This window comes from Hypanus sabinus, chromosome 7 (genome assembly GCF_030144855.1).
Source record: "Hypanus sabinus isolate sHypSab1 chromosome 7, sHypSab1.hap1, whole genome shotgun sequence".
Taxonomy (NCBI): Eukaryota; Metazoa; Chordata; class Chondrichthyes; order Myliobatiformes; family Dasyatidae; genus Hypanus; species Hypanus sabinus.
The window spans coordinates 101415624-101438170 of record NC_082712.1 but is presented as its reverse complement, the minus strand read 5'-3'; the positions used below and the strand labels follow the sequence as shown (position 1 = coordinate 101438170).

Below are 22547 nucleotides of genomic sequence, written 5' to 3'. Positions count from 1 at the left end.
TGATGGTGTGGGACTCAGCAAAGCAGGTCACACCATCAGGATATCAGAGGTTGGTACACTTCTCACCGGTACAGCAGCCTAACAGCCAGAGGGAGTAACTCATTCCTCAGCACCAATTACCCATCTCAGAAACCACAACGTTGTTTATAGTCCTTGATTTGAAATCATCCCATCGGCACCTTTTCCCATCCAATGGTTCCAAGGCTTAATTTCCCTGCTTACAGCTCCAGGCAATTCAGACACCAGGCCTGCCAGCAAAGGGCATCATGGCAACGCTGTGTTTTACAGCACGAGGAGGAATGAGAGTCTCTTAGTCATCATGGAGTCTTGTCATCAGCTAGTCAGCGACTGGTACTGAAGATCCAAGCCCAAAGACCAGTCAGAAGTCTGGAGGTTGTGGCCCAATAGTGGAAGGCTGCAGGTCAGTTTGTCCGTGGGATAAGTGAGGGGCTTATTTTGCTGTTGTCTTGTTGCCTGTTGTGTCCTGTGTAGATCTGCTGAGCATTTTGGGCATGCTATATTGGCAGCAGAACATATGGTGACACTCATGAGCTGCCCCCAACAAGTTTCCTCTGAGTGTTCCTGTCCCCCTCCACATTCCAAAGACATGCAGTGTTGGTGAGGGAAGCACAGCCACACTTGTGGGCTGCATCCAGTATACCCTCAGACTGTGTTGGCCGTTGACACATTTCACTGTATGCATCCATTAGATGTGACAAGTAAAGCTGATCATTTTAAAGGGCATTTTCTTCTGTTAGAGTGATTTCAGAGCTGCGGTGTTCAGGGAAGATTGTGGGAGGTGGAGGGGCTCTCCTGTCTGAACAAAATCCTGAGAGACTGCAAGGGTGAACATGGAAGGCTGAGCAAACAAGAAAAAATCTGCAGAAGCTGGAAATCCAACAACACACAAAATGCTGGAGGAGCTCAGTGGGCCAGGCAGCATCTCTGCAAAAGAGTTGGGCTGAGACCTTTCAGCAGGACTGGAGAAAAAAGATGAGGAGTCAGAGTTAGAAGGTGAGGAAGAATCACAAGGCGATAGGTGAAACTGGGAGGGGACTGAAGTAAAGAGCTGGGAAGTTGATTGGTGAAAGATACATGGTTGGAGAAGGGGGAATCTAATAGGAGAGGACAGAAGGACATGGAAGAAAGAAAAAGGGAGAGGAACAGCAGAGGGATGCAATGGGCAGGCAAGGAGATAAGGTGAGAGAGGGAAAGCAGGGTGGGAAATTGAGGGGGGCGGGCATTACTGGAAGTTTGAGAAATCAATTTGCCAGAAAAAGTGGCCATCCATTTTAATTCCACTTCCTATTCTCACTACCATCACAATAAGGCCACACTCAGGTTGGAAAAACAGTACCTTATATTCCGTCTGGGTATCCTCCAACCTGATGGCACAAATATCAATTTCTTGAACTTCCAGTAATGCCCACCCCCCCTCCACCCCCTCGATTCTCCATTCCACTTTCCCTCACTCATGTCCATTGCCTCCTTCTCGTGCTCCTCCCTTTTTCTTTCTTCCATGGCCTTCTTTCAGACTCCCCCTTCTCCATACCTGTATCTCTTTCACCATTCGATCTCCTAGCTCTTTACTTCACCACCACCCCCTCTGGTTTCACTGATCACCTCGTGCCTCTCCCTCCCCCCGATCCCTGCCACCTTCTAACTCTGACTCCTCATCTTTTTTTCTCCATTCCCGCTGAAGGGTCTCAGCTCAAAACTCTCTTCCATAGATGCTGCCTGGCCTGCTGAGTTCCTCCAGCATTTTGTGGGCAATGATGTCAGTTAGGTGTTGGAGCTGCAGTCCCAAATACAGCCAGCAGATGGTGGAGTATCCCTGTACTCAGCTCCCGAGTCTGATGTAGAGCCACGGTGGTCCTCCTCGTCCAGTTGATTCAGTGAGAGCCCAGTAGTGAATTTCTCCTCCTCAAATCATCCCTTTGTTGGTTGAATGTATGAGGTAGTATACCTTGATCTCTGTCTATGCAATTGTCATGGTAGCATTGCCATCAGCCTAACACTTTACAGCACTAGTGATAGGGGTTCAATTCCGCTGCTGTCTGTATGTTCTTCCGTGACCACGTGTGTTTCCTCCAGGTGCTAAAGCTTCATATTCCTAAAATGTACAGGTTAGGGTTAGTAAGTTGTGGCCATGTTACACTGACACCAGGGGGCATGGCGGCGACTGTAGGCTGCTACAACACATCCTTCGACTGGGTTGGTTGTTTCACTGTATGTATAAACTCCTTACAGACAGCACAGGAATTGAACCCTGGTCATACAGTAATAGCACTACACTACCACTGTGTTACCATGCCCCTCGTGATAACAGCACTATTTAGTTTTATATTTTATTGTTTTTCTTATTTAGAGATACAGCACAGAACAGGCCCTTCCAACTGAATGAGCTACACTCTCAAGCATCCCACCGATTTAACCCTAACTTAATCACAGGAGAACTTACAATGACCAATCAACCTATTAACAGGACGTCTTTGGACTGTGGGAGGAAAGCCATGCGGTTCACGGGGAGAAGGTATCCTTACTTACCATGTCTTCAACCTGAGCCTGAGTCTCCAGAGGGTTCCAGTGATGTGAAAGACATCCTGCTTCATTCCTGTACTGAAGACGCTGCGCCCAGTGGCTCCAATGACTACAGACTGGTGGCATTGACCTCCCACATCATGAAGTCCCTGGAGAGACCTGTTCTAGAGCAGCTCCGGCCTATGGTTAGGCCACACTTAGACCCCCTCCAGTTCGCCTATCAGCCCCGACTCGGAGTTGAGGATGCCATCGTCTACCTGCTGAACCGTGCCTATGCCCACCTGGACAAGCTGGCGAGCACTGTGAGGGTCATGTTTTTTGACTTCTCCAGTGCGTTCAATCACCATCTGCCCTGTTCTGCTGGGTGAGAAGCTGACAGTGATGCAGGTGGATGCTTCCCTGGTGTCATGGATTATTGATTACCTGACTGGCGGACCACAGTATGTGCACTTGCAACACTGTGTGTCAGACAGAGTGGTCAGCAACACTGGGGCTCCACAGGGGACTGTCCTGTCTCCCTTTCTCTTCTCCATCTACACCTCGGACTTCAACTACTGCATAGAGTCTTGCCATCTTCAGAAGTTTTCTGATGACTCTGCCACAGTTGGATGCATCAGCAAGGGAGATGAGGCTGAATACAGGGTGACGGTGGGAAACTTTGTCACATGGTGCAAGCAGAATCATCTGCAGCTTAATGTGAAAAAGACTAAAGAGCTGGTGGTGGACCTAAGGAGGGCCAAGGCACCGGTGACCCCTGTTTCCATCCAAGGGGTCAGTGTGGACATGGTGGAGGATTACAGATACCTGGGGATACGAATTGACAATAAACTGGACTGGTCAAAGAACACTGAGGCTGCATACAAGAAGGGTCAGAGCCATCTCTATTTCCTGAGGAGACTGAGGTCCTCTAACATTTACCGGATGATGCTGAGGATGTTCTACGAGGCTGTGGTGGCCTGTGCTATCATGTTTGTTGTTGTGTGCTGGGGCAGCAGGCTGAGGGTAGCAGACACCAACAGAATCAACAAACTCATTCGTAAGGCCAGTGATGTTGTGGGGGCGGAACTGGATTCTCTGACGGTGGTGTCTGAAAAGAGGATGCTGTCCAAGTTGCATGCCATCTTGGACAATGTCTCCCATCCACTCCATAATGTACTGGTTAGGCACAGGGGTACATTCAGCCAGAGACTCATTCCACCGAGATGTAACACTGAGCATCATAGGAAGTCATTCCTGCCTGTGGCCATCAAACTTTACAGCTCCTCCCTCAGAGTGTCAGACACCCTGAGCCAATAGGCTGATCCTGGACTTATTTCCACTGGGCATGATTAACTTATTATTATTTAATTATTTATGGTTTTATATTGCTATATTCCTTCACTATTCTTGGTTGGTGCAGCTGTAACGAAACCCAATTTCCCTCGGGATCAATGAGGTTACAGACTATGCCAGGATTGAACTGAAACTCTGGAAGAGCCTGAGCTGTAGCAGCAGTCTGCATCCCAGGACCTCCTGGGTCAGTGCTTGTGCTGTGGGCCAGTAGCTGAGCCTCATACCTTGGAATGTTCCATGTTCTTGATCCACTTTAGCGCCTGTCCCTGTGGGTCGACCATGAGAGGCCACCTGTGGAAAACAGAATTACCACCCATTTCCAAATCAGAATCACTGGCGTTTGTTGTTTTATGGCAGCAGTACATTGCAATACATCATAATAAAAATCTATAAATTGCAATAAGAAATATATTTAAAAAATTAAATAATTAGTGTGAAAGGAGAGCAAAAGAACGGAGGTAGTGTACATAGGTTCATTGTCCATTCAGAAATCTGATAGTGAACAGGAAGAACCTGGTCCTAAAGCACTGAGGACTCAGGCTCCTGTACCTCCTCCCTGATGAGAAGAGGGCATCTCCTGCAGATGTAACTGCCTGCTATAATTGCAGCCTCATATGTGGGCAGTCACTCCAACTCCAGTCCCAAGGATAGAAGTTATTTCCCAGGCTACCATCAAATAGAAACACAGCAGAGTAACATCAGTAACATAGCAGTGTTTCCTCTGCACTGTTACATCAAACAACCTTTGGGCAGGAATGTCACCGATTAGAAAGAGTAAAGACACAAGTTATATCATGCTTGTTACAGGCAAAAGTTGAATAGGTTAGGACTTGATTCCATGGAGCGTAGGAGAATGAGGGGAGATTTGATAAAGCTTTTCAAAGTTATGAGAGGTAGATGCAAGCAGTTGGGGAGATCGAGGTTGTGGGTTAAGGATGAAAAGTGTTAATGGGGAACTCTAGGGGGAATTTCTTCACTCGGGCTGGTGCGACAGAGTGGAGTGTCAGTAGAAGTGCTTGATGTGGCTTTAATGATAACAATTCAGGTTAGTTTGGATAAGTACATGCATGGGAGGGGGATGGACAGCTATGATCCAGGTGTGGGTTGATGGGACTAGGCCAGGGGTCGGCAACGTTTACCACTAAAAGAGCCAATATGGACCCATTTCCCACAGAAAAGAAAACACTGGGAGCCACAAAATGAAATAACACTGCATACAACGGGTTTTTTTTTGCCTTTATGCGATGTATAAACAAACTATAATGTGTTGCATTTTTGAAATTGATGAACTCCTGCAGAGAAAACGAAATTACATTTCTGCATGCAACAAAAACATTTTGAACTCCGAAAAAAAGACGTTGGGTTGAAGGTTACTACATAGGTAGCCTACCTTGGATCGAAGAATTAAAAGAAAGCGCACACTGGCGGGTGTCAGGCATTGGCAGTGGTGATGTATATTAATAGCGATAAAAAACACGTTGTAGCGGTGTAGCGCTACACGCAGCGCTAAAATAAAGACTGCAGTCAAAGGTAACTTTATTCGAACTAAACAGCCTTGCTTTAAAGCCTCCCTCAACCCGTCCCCGTGGGCGCGGATGCTCCAAAAGACACGTACTCACAAACCCCCGTAGGCTATCTCCCTTAGTCGGAACGGTGGCTAATTGTGAGCCGGTTCGGATGTGCCAGGAAACGGTGTCTCCGCAAAGTTTTCATATTGTACAAGATCACCATAATCTTCAAATTTCGAATTACATTTCAAAAGCTAACAAACCACGGGGAGCCGCATCACAGAGATCAAAGAGCCACATGTGGCTCTGGAGCCGCAGGTTGCCGACCTCTGGACTAGGCAGAATAACAGTTCGGCATGGACTAGATGGGCCAAAGGGCCTGTTTGTGTGCTGTATGCTGTAATATTCTAGACTGTGATGGCAGGTGCTTGAATCTCTGTCTGTCTGCTCATTCCTTCCCACAAAGCCAAGGAAGGGACAGGCCAAACTGCGACTCGGATTTTTACAAAGTTGCAGGAATGGAAAATGAGTGACAGCAAGTCCTGCTGTGTTAGTAGAGGAGAAATGGTGAGGTTGTAATTGAGAGGATCAGAGGACCAGGTGGGGATAATGGTATATCCATGAGAAATATGAAAGGCATCAAAATGGTGAAGGACATGAGAGTAATCCCTAAAGACCTGGGCAGACTGGACAAGGAGAGATAGATTAGAGTCAAATAATGAAGAACATGAAATATAGAACAGTGCAGGCCTTTGGCCCATGATGTTGTGCTGACCTTCTAACCCTTCCCTCCTACATAGCCCTCCATTTTTCTATCATCCATGTGCCTATATACAAGACTTAGATATCCCTAAAGTATCTGTCATCCATCACCTCTGGCAGAATGTTCCACACATACACACCACTCTGTGAAAAAAAATCCTACCTCTGATGTCCATTCTGCTCCTCCAACACTTTGTTCCAATCACCTTAAAATTATCTCCCCTCATAGAACCATAGAACACTACAGAACAGTACAGGCCCCTCAGCCCTCCATGTTGTGCTTATATAATCCTTAAAAAAAGTACTAAACCCACACTACCCCATAACCCTCCATTTTTCTTTCATCCATGTGCCTGTCCAAGAGGCTCTTAAATACCCCTAATGATTTAACCTCCACCACCATCCCTGGCAAGTCATTCCAGGCACTCACAACCCTCTGTGTAAAAAACTTACCCCTGATGTCTCCCCTAAACTTCCCTCCCTTAATTTTGAACATATGCCCTCTGGTGTTTGCTATTGGTGCCCTGGGAAATAGGTACTGACTATCCACCCTATCTATGCCTCTCATAATCTTGTAATGACCTCTATCAAGTCCCCTCTCATTGTTCTACGCTCCAAAGAGAAAAGTCCCAGCTCTGCTAACCTTGCTCCATATGACTTGTTCTCCAATCCAGGCAACATCCTGGTAAATCTCCTCTGCACCCTTTCCATAGCTTGCACATCCTTCCTATAATGAGGTGACCAGAATTGAACACAATACTCTAAGTGCGGTCTCACCAGAGATTTGTAGAGTTGCAACATGCCCTCTCTACTCTTGAACTCAATCTCCTTGTTAATGAAGCCTAGCATCCCATAGGCCTTCTTAACTACCCTATCAACCTGTGCAGCAACCTTGAGGAATGTATGGATTTGAACTCCAAGGTCCCTTTGTTCATCCACACTCTTAAGTAATTGACCATTAATCCTGTACTCAGTCTTCTGGTTGGTCCTTCCAAAATGCATCACCTCACACTTAACTGGATTGAACTCCATCTGCTATTTTTCTGCCCAACTCTGCAGCCTGTCTATATCCTCTTCGACCACCTACAGCTCCATCCACAACTCTTCCAATCTTCGTGTCATCCGCAAACTTACTCACCCATCCTTCCGCCTCTACATCCAGGTCATTTATAAAAATCACAAATGGCAGGGGTTCCAGGACAGATCTCTGTGGCACTCCACTAGTCACCGACCTCCAGGCAGAATACTTCCCTTCCACAACTACCCTCTGCTTTCTTCCTTTAAGCCAATTTTTTATCCAAACAGCCAAGGTTGCACCTATCCCATGCCTCATGACTTTCTGGATGAGTCTCTCACGAGGGACCTTGTCAAATGCTTTGCTAAAGTCCATGTAGACCACATCCAATGCCCCACCCTCATCAATTTCTTTTGTTACCTCTTCGAAAAAACTCAGTCAGGCTCGTGAGGCACGATCTTCCCTTCACAAAGCCATGTTGACTATCCATGAGTAAACTGTACTTCTCCAAATGCTCATACATCCTATCCTTAAGAATCCTTTCCAGTAGTTTGCATACCACTGACGTAAGACTCACCGGTCTATAGTTCCCAGGTTTCTCCCTATTACCTTTTTAAACAAGGGAACTACATTTGCCATTCTCCAGTCCTCCGGCACTTCCCCTGCAGCCAAAGAGGATTCAAAGATCATAGCTAATGTTCCTGCTATCTCTTCTCTCAATTCCCACAACAACCTGGGGTGTATCATATCCGGCCCTGAGGATTTATCAATCTTACTGTTTTAAGATCCAGCACTTTTTCTTCCTTAATCTCCACACTGTCCAGCACGCAGGCCTGCTCTACTTCAACCTCATCCTGATCAAGATCCTTTTCACTTGTGAATACTCATATAAGTAATTTCTGCCCTGGGAAAATATCTCTCTCTGTTCACTCAATCTATGCCTCTTATCATCTTGTACACCTCTGTCAAGTTACATCGCATCCTCCTTCACTCAAAAGAAAAGAAGTTCAGTTTAATCAACCTTTCTTCATAAGACATGCCCTCTAATCCAGGCAGCATCCTGTAAATCTCCTCTGCGCCCTCTCTAAAGCTTCTACAGCCTTTCTATAATAAGGTGACCAGAAATTAATGCAATACTCCAGGAGGCATATTCAGTGGATGCAGAAACAGTGGGTCCACCTGCACAGTCCTTTGCTCCAAGAGTTTAAGTAGGAGATAGAAGCGGACACTTCTGCTGTTCATGGGGTTATGGCCCAGGAATGCGGGTATGGGGAGATGTCCAAAACCTGCCAGCTCTAAGTCAGTGTCCCTGACCACAGCAGCATGGCCTCGCCTCTAGGCTAGAAAATGACAAGCTGTAGAGCCTACACTCTCCCATTAAATACTTTCAAGGTGAGACAGCATGGGTTAGGCCATGTTCTTCTGTGCTGCCCATTAAACCCTCTGAAGCTCTGAACAATATGACATTAAACAGGCCCTTGAGCACACTGTTACTGCTTTCTCATGGTTCCAGATGAAATCTTTGAGCTGGGTGGTCCCAGTGCCCTGAATATTTCTCTCTGCTCCAATGTACCTGTTGCCCCTGGTTACGATGACTCCATTCTCCGTAGAGAAGGCATCTGTTGGCAGTCCCTGGATATTCCAGTCTCGCACGGTCGTTGGGTTCGAGAGAAAGTTTGCGAAGGCAAATTCGGGTGAGTATGGGACAGTGCGTACATTCACCTGTGGACAAAATCATTCAGAAAATGTGACTGTAACTCAACTCCCTCAAAAAAAAGTAAGGATAACACTGGGAATTATAGACCAGCGAGTCTTACTTCAGTGGTGAGCAAATTATTGGGGAGGAGTATTAGAGACAGAATTTAGTGAGCATTTAGAGAGGGACAGTCAAATTAGGGAGAATCAGCTTGGCTTTGTGAAGTGCCGGTCATACCTCATGAGCCTGATTGAATTCTTTGAGTGTGTGACAAAGCATATTAATGAAGGTACAGCTGCAGATGTGGTGTACATGGATTTTAATAAGGTGTTTGATAAGGTTCCCCATAGTGGGATCATTCAGAAAGTCGGGAGGAATGAGATCCAGGGAAACTTGGCTGTGTGGATTCTGAACTAATTTGCCCACAGGAGGCAGAGGGTGATTGTAGATGGAGCATATTCTGCCTGGAGGTCTGTGACTAGTGGTGTTCTGCAGTGATCTATTGTGGAACCTCTGCTCTTTGTGATTTTTATTAATGACTTACATGGGTTAGTAAGTTAGAAGATGACACGAAGGTTGTAGTGCTGTGGACAGTGTAGAAGATTGTCGACAGGATGCACAGCTGGGCTGAGAAATGACAGATAGCATTCAATCCTGAAATTCAAGTGATTCAATTTGGAAGGTTGTATTTGAAGGCAAATTTTAAGAGGTATGGATTGAGTGGATAGCTGGAGACTTCCCAGGACAAACATGGCTGATATGAGAGGACGTAATTTTCCGGTGATTGCAGGAATGTATAGCAGGGATGGCAGAGGTAGATAGTCATGGGAGCCAGTGGTGCTGGTAGAGGCAGATACATTAGGAAAACTTAACTGATAGATACATGGATGATAGAAAACTGAAGGGCTATGTGTGTGTGTGGGGGGGTGGGGGAAGCATTACATTGATCTCCACAATAGTGTGACGAAGGATAAAAACCTCACCTTGATTCTGGGTGAACTGTAAACAGATCAGATTAACATTAGATTAGCCTTTATCTCTCACATGTACATCTTTGGACTGTGGGAGGAAACTGGAGTCCAGAGGGCACAGGGAGAACTTACAGACAGTGGCAGAAATTGAACCATAATCAGTCACTGCTCAACACTAGCCATGATGTCAGTTTTAATGGAGGAGGGAGTGGAGATCTGGCACTCACCTCCTTCATCCAGATGTCAGTGACGATCTCGTCGCGGTAGTTGGACAGGAAAGGACCCATGTAGGAGAGGAAGGCTGAGGCCAGCAGACAGTCGCCAACCAGGTAGCCCATGTCTGAATCCAGGCCCTGGCACAGACCAGAGAAACAGATAAAGGTGTTAACAAGGCAGTTCACAATCAGCGGAGATGCTAAGGTGTGAGGTTTACTATATGGAGAGGTTCCCCTGACTGATATGTACAACGTTTCCAGGCCTCTTGCCAATTTCTATTTATCTATCTTTTTTGGAGGAAATGAGATGATTTCTCAACACAAATCAGTCATTCCGCATTAGCAACTGGAAGAGATAGGAGAAAGATTATTTTTTTTGTCACATTTTCATCAAAACAGAGCGAAATGCATTGTTAGCTTCCACAACCAACATAGACCGAGGATAAACTGAAGGCAATCTGCAAGTGTTGCTGTGCTTCAGGCACCAACATCGAATGTCATAATGCAACTAACCTGAACCAAAAGTCTTTGGAATGTGGGAAGAAACTGGTGCACCTGGAGGAGAACTAAGCAGTCACAGGGAGAACACACGGACACCTTACAGACAAAGATGGGAACTGGCTGTCACTTAACAGTGTTATGCTAACCACTATGCTACCATGAAAGGTTTAAATTCTATTAGTAATGCAACATTTATATTTAAAATCTCTCTCTTTTTGCCCCTGTTTACACCAATAGCCATGACTCAGAGGCTGAGCTGCTGAAAGTGTGCATGGACACCCAGTGATGCTGGAAAGTCAGGGGCAGCACAAGCAATACATTACACACCAGGCAATTTTGTTCCCCTTGCGGTTTGGAGCGCTATCAGCTGGAGAAGGTTCCAAACTCCCAATAACACTCATCTTTAGCGGCTGGGTGGCATGCTATTTGGAATTGAACTAGCTTGGCAGGGGAATGGGACATAGAGCACCACAAAAGAAATTAGAGCAGTTGAGTGGTTGTTGTGACCAGTAAGAACATATAATAGACATATATAATGGTAAACACAGGACAGTCTGTGAAACACACAGACAAAATGCTGGAGGAACTCAGCAGGTCAGGTGACATTTATGGACAGGAATGAACAGATGATGTTTCAGGCTGAAACCCTTCTTCAGGTCTGGAAAGGAAGGGGGAAGCATCCAGAATTAGGTGATGGCTTTACCCATCATTTTCCAGCTTATACTCCTCCTCCTTTCTTATTCTGGTTTCTTCCCCTTTCTTTTCCAGTCCTGATGAAGGCTCTTGGACCCTCCATAGATACTGCTTGACCTGCTGAGTTCGTGTTGCAATAGACACCAAGTGATGGACAGGTTGAACTGGGTCTGTTTTAATGCTGACCCGTACTGTTATTATGGGTAACAGTGATGAACTTAGACCATCGATCAGTACATGGAACTATGATGTTGCGATCATAATGGAGACTTGGTTGAGAGGGGGACAGGAATGGATGCTTAATGTCCCAGGGTTTCTATCTTTTAGAAAAGATTGAGGAGGTAAAAAGGTGTGCGGGGGGTGTAGTTGCTCTCTTAATCAGGGACAATATTCTGCACTTAGAATGGACATAATGGAAGGCTCATCCATTGAGTCTGTATCAGTAGTATTCAAAAATAGGAAGGTTGCAATCTCTGATGGGGTAGTATTATAAACACCCCAATAGCCTATAGGACACTGAGGAACAGATGGGGATATGCAGGCAGATTAAGGAAAAGTGTATAAACAATAGTGTTGTTTTTATGGGAGACTTCATCTTCTATAACAGAAGCTGGGATCTTCTGACTACAAGATGTTTAGGTGTAACAGAATTTTTTTAGATACATCCAGGAAGGTTTCTTAAATCAATATATAGATAATCCAATAAGAGGAGGGTCTGTAATGGACCTAATGTTGAGTAATGAGCCTGGCCAGGTGACTGAAGTTTTAGTGGGAGAACAGTTTGAGAGCAGAGACTTGACCATCAGAAGGGCAAGAATGGCTATTGGATGTTCTGGGGTTTAGATGCTTCAAAAGAGAGTTAAAAGAGATGGACAGGACAGCTAGAAGGCACCATGAGAAGACTTTGGCTAGGAGGATTAAGGAAAAACTTAAGGCTTTCTACGTGTACATAAAGAACAGGAGGATGACTAGAGTGAGGGTAGGGCTGATCAGGATAATGAGGGAATCATGCCTGGAGTCAGAGGAGGTGGGGTGGTCTTAATGAATACTTTGCTTCAGTATTCACCAATGAGAGGCATCTTGAACAATGTAAAGCTCTGTGTATTTCAGGCTGATATGCTGGAACATGTCAATGTTTAGAAAAGGTGATGTTCTGGAACATGTTAGGATAGATAAATCCCTGGGATTAGACCCCAGAGGTACACCGCAGGATCGTCTTCTGCTCTTTGTGATGTTTATAAATGATTTGGATGAGAAGGTTGAAGATGGTTTAGTAATTTGTGGAAAGTGTTGTAGGTTACAGCAGAACACTGTGGCAGATGGAGTTCAACTTGTTAAAATGTGATGTAATTCACTTTGAAAGATGGGACTTAAGGGCAGAGTACAGGGTTAATGGCAGGATTTTTAGCAGCTCTTAGAGGAACAGAGGGGTCCTCAGACCCAAGTCCATGGACCCCTCAAAGTTGCTATGCAAGCTGATAGGCTAGTTAAGAAGGCGTATGGTGTGTTGCCCTTTAATGTCGGGGGGATTGAGTTCAAGATGAGATAACGTTGCAGGTCTATAAAGCTCTGCTTAGACCACACTTGGGATTTTGTGTTTCGTTCTGGTCACCTTATTATAGGAAGGACGTGGAAACTTTCAAGAACGTACAAAGATGGTTTACCAGGATGCTGCATGATTATAAGAGAAGGTTGGGTGAGCTTGTTTCTCTTTGCAGTGAAGGAGGTGTGACAGTGATTTATAAAATGATAAGAGGCATAGGTTGAATGGATAGCCAGAGACTTTTCCCCAAAGCGGTAATGGGAAACGTCGGGGATAGTTTTTATTTTACACAGAGAGTTGTGGGTGTGTGGAACAGGCTGCCGGGGTTGGTGGTAGAAGCAAAGACATTAGGAACATTTAAGATACTCTTAGAATGAAACCTCAACCATAGAAAACAGGAGGGCTATGTGGAAGGAAAGGGTCAGATTGATCTTAAAGGATCAGGACAATATTGTGGGCCTAATGGCCTGTGCTGTGCTGAACTGAACTGTTCTATGTTCTATCTTAATTATAGCTGGGAGCTTAACATCCAAGGGAAGATATTGTATCGAAAGGATAGGCTGTTAGGCAGAGGGAGTGGTGCGGATCTGTTGGTAAAAAATGAAGTGAAATCATTAGAAAAAGGAGAAGGTGTTGGATCTTTATGGGTAGAGCTAAGGGACTGCATGGATAAAAAGACCCTGAGGGGAGTTGCATACACCCCCCAACAGTAAAAAGAATGTGGTCTACAACTTATAATGGGAGGTAGAGAATGCATGTGAAAATGGTAATGTTACAATAGTCATGAGGGATTTCAATATGCAGGTAGATTGGGAAAATCAGGTTGGTGCTGTGTCCCAAGAGAGGGAATTTCAAGAGTGCCTATGAGATGGCTTTTCAGAGCAGCTCATAGTTGAGCCCACCAGAGGATCAGCTATACTGGATTGGGTGTTGTGCAATGAACAGAAATTGATTATAGAGCTTACAGTGAAGGAACCCTTAGGGGCTGGTGATCATAATCTGATAGCATTCACCCTGTAATTTGAGAAGTAGAAGGTAAAGACAGATGTATCAGTAATACAGTGGAGTAAAGGGAACTACAGAGGCATGAGAGAGGAGCTGGCTACAATTGATTGGAAAAGAACACTGGTAAGGATGATAGCAGAGCAGCAATGGCTGGAATTCTGGAAGCAATTTAGAAGGCATGGGATATGTACAGAGCCTATAAAAAGTATTCACCCCTCTTGAAAGTTTAAATGTTTTATTGTTTTCCAGCATTGAAACACAATGGATTTAATTCGGCTTTTTTCATACTGATTAACAGAAAAAAAACTTCATGTCAAAGTGAAAACAGATCTCTACAAAGTAATCTAAATTAATTATAAATATAAAACATAAAATAATTGATTGCATAAGTGTTCACACCCTCCCCTTTAATATAACATGCCAAATCATCACTGGTACAGCCAACTGGTTTTAGAAGTCACATAATTAGTTAAATGGGGATCTGTTTTTGGGGACCTGTGTGCAGTCAAGGTGTTTCAATGGATAGATACTTCATTGATCACAAAGGAAATTACAGTGTCACAATACCATCACAAGTGCACAGATCTAAATATAGAAGACAAACAGTCTAACAGGAGGGGGTCATCACTTCCCCGGCTATAGGTTGAATCATTATAGAGCCTAATGGCCAAGGGTAAGAATTCCCTCATATAGCGCTCTTTGGAGCAGTGCAGAAATGGTTGTAGTAAATTGAATGTAAACAATTAATTGTAGTAAAGGTACACCTGTACCTGGAAGGTCCAACTGCTGGTGAGTCAGTATCCTGGCAAAAACTACACCATGATGACAAAAGAACACTCCAAGCAACTCTGCGAACAGGTTATTGAAAATTACAAGTCAGGAGATGGATACAAGAAAATTTCCAAGTCACTGAATATCCCTTGGAGTACAACTAAGTCAATCATCAAGAAATGGAAAGAATATGGTGCAGCTGTAAATTTGCCTAAAGCAAGCCATCCTCAAAAACTGAATGACTGAATGAGGGATTTCAATATGCAGGTAGATTGGGAAAATCAGGTTGGTGCTGTATCCTAAGAGAGGGAATTCCAAGTGCCTATGAGATGGCTTTTCAGAGCAGAGCCCACCAGAGGATCAGCTATACTGGATTGGGTGTTGTGCAATGAACAGAAATTGATTACAGAGAGATTCCTTCATTCAAAAACTGAGTGCAAGCAGGGGATGAGTGAGAGAGGCCACCAAGAGACCTATAACAATTCTTGAGGAGTTACAAGCTTCAGTGAGATGGGAGAGACTGTGCATACAACTGTCGCCTGGGTGCTTCACCAGTCCAGCTTTATGGGAGAGTGGCAAAGAGAAAGCCACTGTTGAAAAAAACTCACATAAAATCTCAGCCAGAGTTTGCCAGAAGGCATATGGGAGACTCTGAAGTCTGCTTGAAGAAGGATCTATGGTCTGATGAAACCAATATTGAGCATTTTGACCATCAGACTAATGCTATGTTTGGCGTAAGCTAAACACCGCACATCATCAAAAACACACCATCCTCTATGTGAAGTATGGTGGTGGCTGTGGGGATGCTTCCCTGCAGCAGGCCCTGGAAGGCTTGTGAAGGTAGAGGTGAAAATGAATGTAGCAAAATATAGGGAAACCCTGGAGGAAAACCTGATGAAGTCTACAAGAGAATCGTAACTTGGGAAAAGATTTGTTTTCCAGCAAGACAATGAGCCCCAAGCATAAAGCCAAAGCTACACTTGAATAGCTTAAAAACAACAAAATTGACGTCCTAAAGTGACCAAGTAAGAGTCCAGACCTCAATCCAATTGAGAATTTGTGGCTGGACTTGAAAAGGGCTGTTCATTCACGATCCCCATGCAATCTGACAGAGCTTGAGCAGTTTTGTAAAGCAGAATAGGGAAAAATTGCAGTGTCCAGATGTGCAAAGCTGATAGAGACCTATCCACACAGACTCAAGGCTGTAATTTCTGCCAAAGGTGCATCTACTAAATACTGACTTGAAGAAGATGAATACTTATGCAATGAATTCTTTTGTGCTTTGTATTTGGTAATTAATTTAGATCACTTTGTAGAGATCCTTTTCACTTTGACATGAGTCTTTTTCTGTTGATCAGTATCAAAAAAGGTCAAATTAAATCCACTGTGATTCACTGTTGTAAAACAATAAAACATGAAAACTTCCAAGGGAGGTGAATACTTTTTATAGGCACTGTACATCCCAAAAAGGGAATAGTATTCTAAAGGCAAGATGACAAGGTAAGTCAAAGCCACATAAAAGCCAAAGAGCAAAAGAGCATATAATAGAGCAAAAATTCATGGGAAGTTAGAGGATTGGGAAGCTTTTAAATATCAACAAAAGGCAACTAAAAAGTAATTGAGAAGAAAAAGATGGAATACGAAGGTAAGCTAGCCAATAATATTAGAGGATACCAAAATTTTTATCAGATATATAAAGTGTAAAAGAGAGGGCCAAGTAGATATCAGACTGCTGGAAAATGATACTGGAGAGGTAGTAATGGGGACAAGGAAACGGTGGATGAACTGTTAAAGACACCAGCAGTATGCTACAAGTTTGACAGTGTCTGGGGGCTGAAGTGTTTGAAGCTTGCATTACTTGGGAGAAGGTGCTAGGGAAACTGAAAGAACTGAAGATAGATTAGTGACCTGTACAGGATGATATACACCCCAGCGTCCTATAAGACCATAAGACATAAGAGATTAGCCCATTGTGTCTGCTCCACTATTCGATCATGGCTGATCCAATACTTTTCCCCTCCTTAAGCCCACTCCCCGGCCTTAATCCCATAACTTTGATATCGTGTCCAATGAAGAACCTATCAAACTCTGCCTTAAATATACCCAATGACCCAGCCTCCACAGCTGCCTGTGATAACAAAGTTGACAAATTCACCACCCTTTGGCAAAAGAAATTTCTCCGCATCTCTGTGTTAAATGGACGCCCCTCTATCATGAGGCTGTGCCCTCTTGTCCTAGACTCTCCCACCATGAGAAACATCCTTTCCACATCTACTCTGTCTAGGCCTTTCAACATTCAAAAGATTTCAATGAAATCCCCCCTCATCTTTCTAAATTCCAGCAAGTACAGACCCAGAGGCATCAAACGTTTCTCATACAATAACCCTTTCATTCCTTGTAATCCTTTGAACCCTCTCCAATGCCAGCACATCTTTTCTTAGATGAGGAGTTCAAAACTGTTCACAATACTCAAGGTGAGGCCTCATCAGTGCCTTATAATGCCTCAGCACTACGTCCGTGTCTTATATTCTAGACCTCTTGAAATAACTGCTAACATTGCATTTGCCTTCCTCACCACCGACTCTACCTGCAAGTTAACCTTTAGGGTGTTCTGCACGAAGACCCAAGTCCCTTTGCATCTCAGGTTTTTGGATTTTCTCCCTGTTTAGAAAATATTTCTACTACCAAAGTGAATGACCATGCATTTTCTAACATTGTATTTCATTTGCCAGTCTCTTGCCCATTCTTCAAATCTATCTAAGTCCTTCTGTAGTCTGTTCCTCAACACTACCTGCCCATCCACCAATCTTTGTATTATCTGCAAACTTGGCAACAAAGCCATCTATTCCATCGTATAAATCATTGATATACAGCATAAAAAGCAGTCCCAACACCGACCCCTGTGGAACACCACTAGTCACTGGCAGCCAACCAGAAAAGGGTCCATTTATTCTCACTTGCTGCCTACTACCAATCAGTCAATGTTGTAACCATGCCAGTAACTTTCCTGTAATACCATGGGCTCTTAACTTGGTAAGCAGGCTGATGTGTGGAACTTTGTCAAAGGCCTTCTGAAAGTCCAATACAGCATCTACTGCTTTCCCTTTATCTATCCAACTTCTCCTCAAAAATTTCTAACAGGTTTGTCAGATAAGATTTTCCCTTAAGGAAACCATGCTATCTTGTCCTGTGTCACAAAGTACTCCATAACCTCATCCTTAACAATTGACTCCAACATCTTCCCAACCACCAAGGTCAGGCTAACTGGTCTATAATTTCCTTTCTGCTGCCTTCATCCTTTCTTAAAGAGTGGAGTGACATTTGCAATTTTCCAGTCCTCTGGCACCGTCAAGAGTCCAATGATTTTTGAAAGATCATTACTAATGCCTCCACAATCTCTATTGCTATCTCTTTCAGAACCCAAGGGCACAGTTCATCTGGTCCGAATGACTAATGCACCCTTAGGTCTTTCAGCTTTTTGAGTACCTTCCCCCTTGTAATAGTAACTGCACCCCCTTCTCTTTCCTCACACCCTTCAATATCTGGCACACTGCTAGTGTCTTCCACAGTGAAGACTGATGCAAGATAGTCTTTTAGTTCACCTACCATCTCCTTGTCTCCCGCTATTATTCCTCCAGCCTCATTTTCTAGCAGTCCTATATCCACTCTCATCTCTCTTTTATTTTTTATATACTTGAAGAGATTGTGGAGCCATTAGTAATGATCTTTCAAGAATCAATTAATTCTGGCTTGGTTCCAGAGGAATGGAAAATTGCAAATGTCACTCCACTCTTCAAGAAGGGAGAGAGGAAGGAAGGGAGAAAGGAAATTATAGGCCAGTTAGTCTGACCTCAGTGGTTGGGAAGATGTTGGAGTCGATTGTTAAGGATGTGCTTTGGGGGTACTTAGAGACACGTGATAAAATAGGCCATAGCCAGCATAGTTTCTATTGCCTGACAAATCTGTTGGCATTCTTTGAAGAATTAACAAGGATAGACAAAAGAGAATCAATGGATGCTGTGTACCTGGACTTTCAGAAGGCCTTTGATAAGGTGCCATATATAAGGCTGCTTAACAAGTTAAGAGCCCATGGTATTGCAGGAAAGATACTAGCATGGATAAAACAGTCGATGATTAGCAAGAGTGGGAATAAAAGGAGTCTTTTCTGGTTGGCTGCCAGTTTCGAGTGGTATTCCACAAAGGTCTGTGCTGGGACCGCTTCTTTTTATGTCATATGTCAATGACATAGTCAGCAGATTTGATGGCTTTGTGGCAAAGTTTTCAGATGATATGAAGCTAGGTGGAGGGGCAGGTAGTTTTGAGGAAGTAGAGAGGCTACAGAAGGTCTTAGACAGATTAGGAGAATGGGCAACCAAGTGACAGATGAAATACAGTGTCAGAAAGTGTTTGGTCATGTATTTTGTCAGAAGAAATGAAAGGGTTGATTATTTTCTAAATGGAGAGAACATTCAAATTCTGAGGTGCAAAGGGATTTGGGAGTCTTTGTGCAGGCATCCCTAAAGGTTAATTTGCAGGTTGAGTTGAGTGGTAAGGAAGGCAAATTGTGATGTTAGCATTCATTTCAGAAGTCTAAAATATAAAAGCAAGAATGTAATGTTGAGGCTTTCTAAAGTGCTGGTGAGGTCTCACTGGGGTATTGTGTGCAGTCCAAGAAAGGATGTGCTTGACTTTGGAGAGGGTTCAAAGGAGGATCATGAAAATGATTCTAGGATTGAAAGATTTGTCAACTGAAGAGTGTTTGATGGCTCCGTACTCACTGAAATTCAGAAGAATGCGGGGTGACCTCACTGAAACTGATTGAATGTTGAAAGGCCTCAATAGAGTGGATGTGGTGGGGAAGTCTGAGACCAGAGGGCACAGCCTCAGAATAGAGGGGTATCCTTTTAAAATGGAGACAATGAGGAATTTCTTTAGCCAATGTGGAATTCTTTGTCACAGGCAGCTGTGGAGACCAAGTCATTGGGTATATTTAAGGCAGAGGTTGTTAAATTTTTGATTAGTCAGGGCATGAAGGGATACGGGGAGAAAGTAGGAGATTGGGGCTGTAAAGGAAAAGGTATCAGCAAACTAGATGGGCCAAATGACCCAATTCTGCTCCCATATCTTATGGTCTTACTTGGGAACAGTTGCTTTTGAGCAGGCCCACATTTGACATGTGAAGGGTGTTTAAAGATCAACTGCACCAAGTATGATAAAGGTACATTCCAGTAAAAGGAAGACAATGTCAGGGAACCCTGAATATAAAGAGAGACAATTTAGTCAAGAAAAGGAAGTGTGTGTAAGGTTTATAAAGCTAGCATCAAAAATAGCCCTACATGATGATAAAAAGCCAGAAAAGAACTCATGAAGGAATTGGGAAGGCCAGGGGGGCTACTGCACAGGACCGAAAGAAGTTGCAGAGGGTCGTAAATCTAGTCAGCTCCATCTTGGGTACTAGCCTACAAAGTACCCAGTACATCTTCAAGGAGTGGTGTCTCAGAAAGGCAGCGGCTATTATTAAGGACCCTCAGCACCCATGGGATGCCTTTTTCTCATTGTTACCATCAGGTAGGAGGTACAGAAGCAATTCAGGAGCAGCTTCTTCCCCTCTGCCATCTGATTCCTAAATGGACATTAAACCTGTGAACATTATCTCACTTTTTAAATATATATTATTTCTGTTTTTGCATGATTTTTAATCTATTCAATATACATATACTGTAATTGATCTATTTGTTTATTTCTTCTACATTATGTATTGCATTGTACTGCTGCTGCTAAGTTAACAAATTTCGTGACACATGCCGGTGATAATAAACACGATTCTGATTCTGAAGAAAATGGATCTCAAGGTGGTATATGGTTACATTTTCGTACTTTGATAATAAATTTTCTTTGAACTTTGGGGTTCTCACGTTTAACTGCCATTCATTCTTTGGGTCACTTCTCTGTTTTTCTGGATGTTTTGCGAAGAACAAGCATTTCAGAATGTAAGTTGTATACAGTACATTTCTCTAACATTAACTTGGACCTTTGAACCTTTGAAGTCGGATTAAAGAGAACCCTGAGGCAATCTATACACAAATCAAAAGCCAGAGGATAACTGGGGAGTGAGTCAGACCACTCAAGAATAAAGCAGGGAATGTGTGCTTGGAGTGGAGGATGTGGATGAGGTCCTAAATGAGTACTTTAGCTCAGTATTTACCCAGGAGAAGGGCACGGAGGATAGGGAGATCAGTGTGGAATGTGCTAATATGCAGGGTATTTTGAGATAAAGGAGATAGTGTTCAAAATCCAAAGCAAATTTATTATCAACACACTTGGCTTATCAATGCCCTTATCAATGCCCTGGCTTTCATTTCAGCAGTTTTCTACAAAAGCTGGTAGAATATTTTGGTTTCAGCTAGAGAAAAGAGCTGTTCTGTTCTGCTTAGGGATGTTGTCAGTCAATCAGGATGATGGACTTGGGAGAAAGTTCTGGAGAGTTTTGGTGATAGACAGTGTGGTTCTCGGGTCTTTTTTGGTGGGAGCTGCAGAGAGGACACGAGGGAAGATGGCTGAGAATACCATGGGAAGGAGCGTCCCTGTTGCATGGTGCTATGTGCAGATGAATGGCTTCAAAGTGGAAGGAGTCATTCTCGTCAGAGAGAGTGATATGGATTCTGAGCGAAGTTCAGAATGTGGGTCCAGCGTGAGAGTCAAAAAACAACTCCAGGACAAGCTCCAAGTTCACGTGCACATTTGGACTAGTTTAACTGTAATGGGCCCTTTCCTACTCACTGTTCAATAAAGCTTAAATTTGTAAATATTCTTTCTTTATAATTTTATGTGGTGTATGATCTGTTATTTCTTGCCTAACGGCGATTGTGAATGAACAGTATTTACACAGCATTCACTTAAATCAAGGTTTCTTTAATTGGAACATCAAAACGTTCTTGTTTGGCTGAACCCTAAATCATATTGTTTATTGTTTATGGAAGGTGCCTTCTCACTGCTAAGTCCTGAGGCTGTCGGCAGAGCTGGCTAACAAGACAAGTTTGCATACGAGCTCAGGGAGGGGGTTACACATAGATACTACCATGAGATTCGTATCTTGTTGATATTCACAGTGGAAAAAAACAAGAGAATTAAAGAAAAAGCCACACACAAGATGAACAACTAAAGTGTAAAAGACAACAAATGATTAAAAATGAACAAAATAATAATAATAAATGCATCAATAAGCTATAAGTAAGACAAGATATAGGAGCAGAAGTTGGCCATTCAGCCCATTGAGTCTGCTCCACCATTCAATCATGGCTGATCCAATTCTTCCAGTCATCCCCGTTCCCTTGCCTTCTCCCCACACCCTTTGATGCCCTGGCTAATCAAGAACCTATCTATCTCTGCCTTAAATGCACCCAATGACTTGGCCACCATAGCTGCTCATGGCAACAAATTCCACAGATTTACCACCCTCTGAATAAAGTAATTTCACTGCATCTCACTTCTAAAAGGACATCCTTTAATCCTGAAGTTGTGCCCTCTTGTCCTAGAATCCCCTACCATGGGAAATAACTTTGCCATATCTAATCTGTTCAGAGCTTTTAACATTTGGAATATTTCTATGAGATTCCCCCCCCCACCCCCCCATTCTCCTGAACTCCAGAGAATACAGCCCAAAAGCTGCCAGATGTTCTTCATATGGTAATTCTTTCATTCCTGGAATCATTCTTGTGAATCTTCTCTGAACTATCTCCAATGTCAGTATATTCTTTCTAAAATAAGGAGCCCAAAACTGCACACAATACTCCAAGTGTGGTCTCATGAGTGCCTTATAGAACCTCAACATCACATCCCTGCTCTTATATTCTATACCTCTAGAAATGAATGCCAGCATTGCATTTGCCTCCTTTACCACTGACATAACCTGGAGATTAACCTTTAGGGTATCCTGCACAAGGACTCTTTGTATCTCTGCATTTTGAATTCTCTCTCCATCTAAATATTAGTCT

The 22547-nt window shown here is 43.5% G+C and overlaps 1 protein-coding gene across 1 annotated transcript in view; it reads right to left on the bottom strand.

Moving 5' to 3' along the window:
• The window catches only part of dnah2 (dynein, axonemal, heavy chain 2), a 462789-nt gene that overhangs the window by 51216 nt on the left and 389026 nt on the right, over nucleotides 1-22547 (bottom strand). The window contains exons 67-69 of the mRNA XM_059975314.1: nucleotides 10053-10178; nucleotides 8732-8880; nucleotides 4098-4164 (exon numbers count right to left, since the gene is read on the bottom strand). Coding sequence (XP_059831297.1) covers nucleotides 4098-4164; nucleotides 8732-8880; nucleotides 10053-10178 — 342 coding nt within the window. The remainder of the gene's footprint in view (nucleotides 1-4097; nucleotides 4165-8731; nucleotides 8881-10052; nucleotides 10179-22547) is intronic.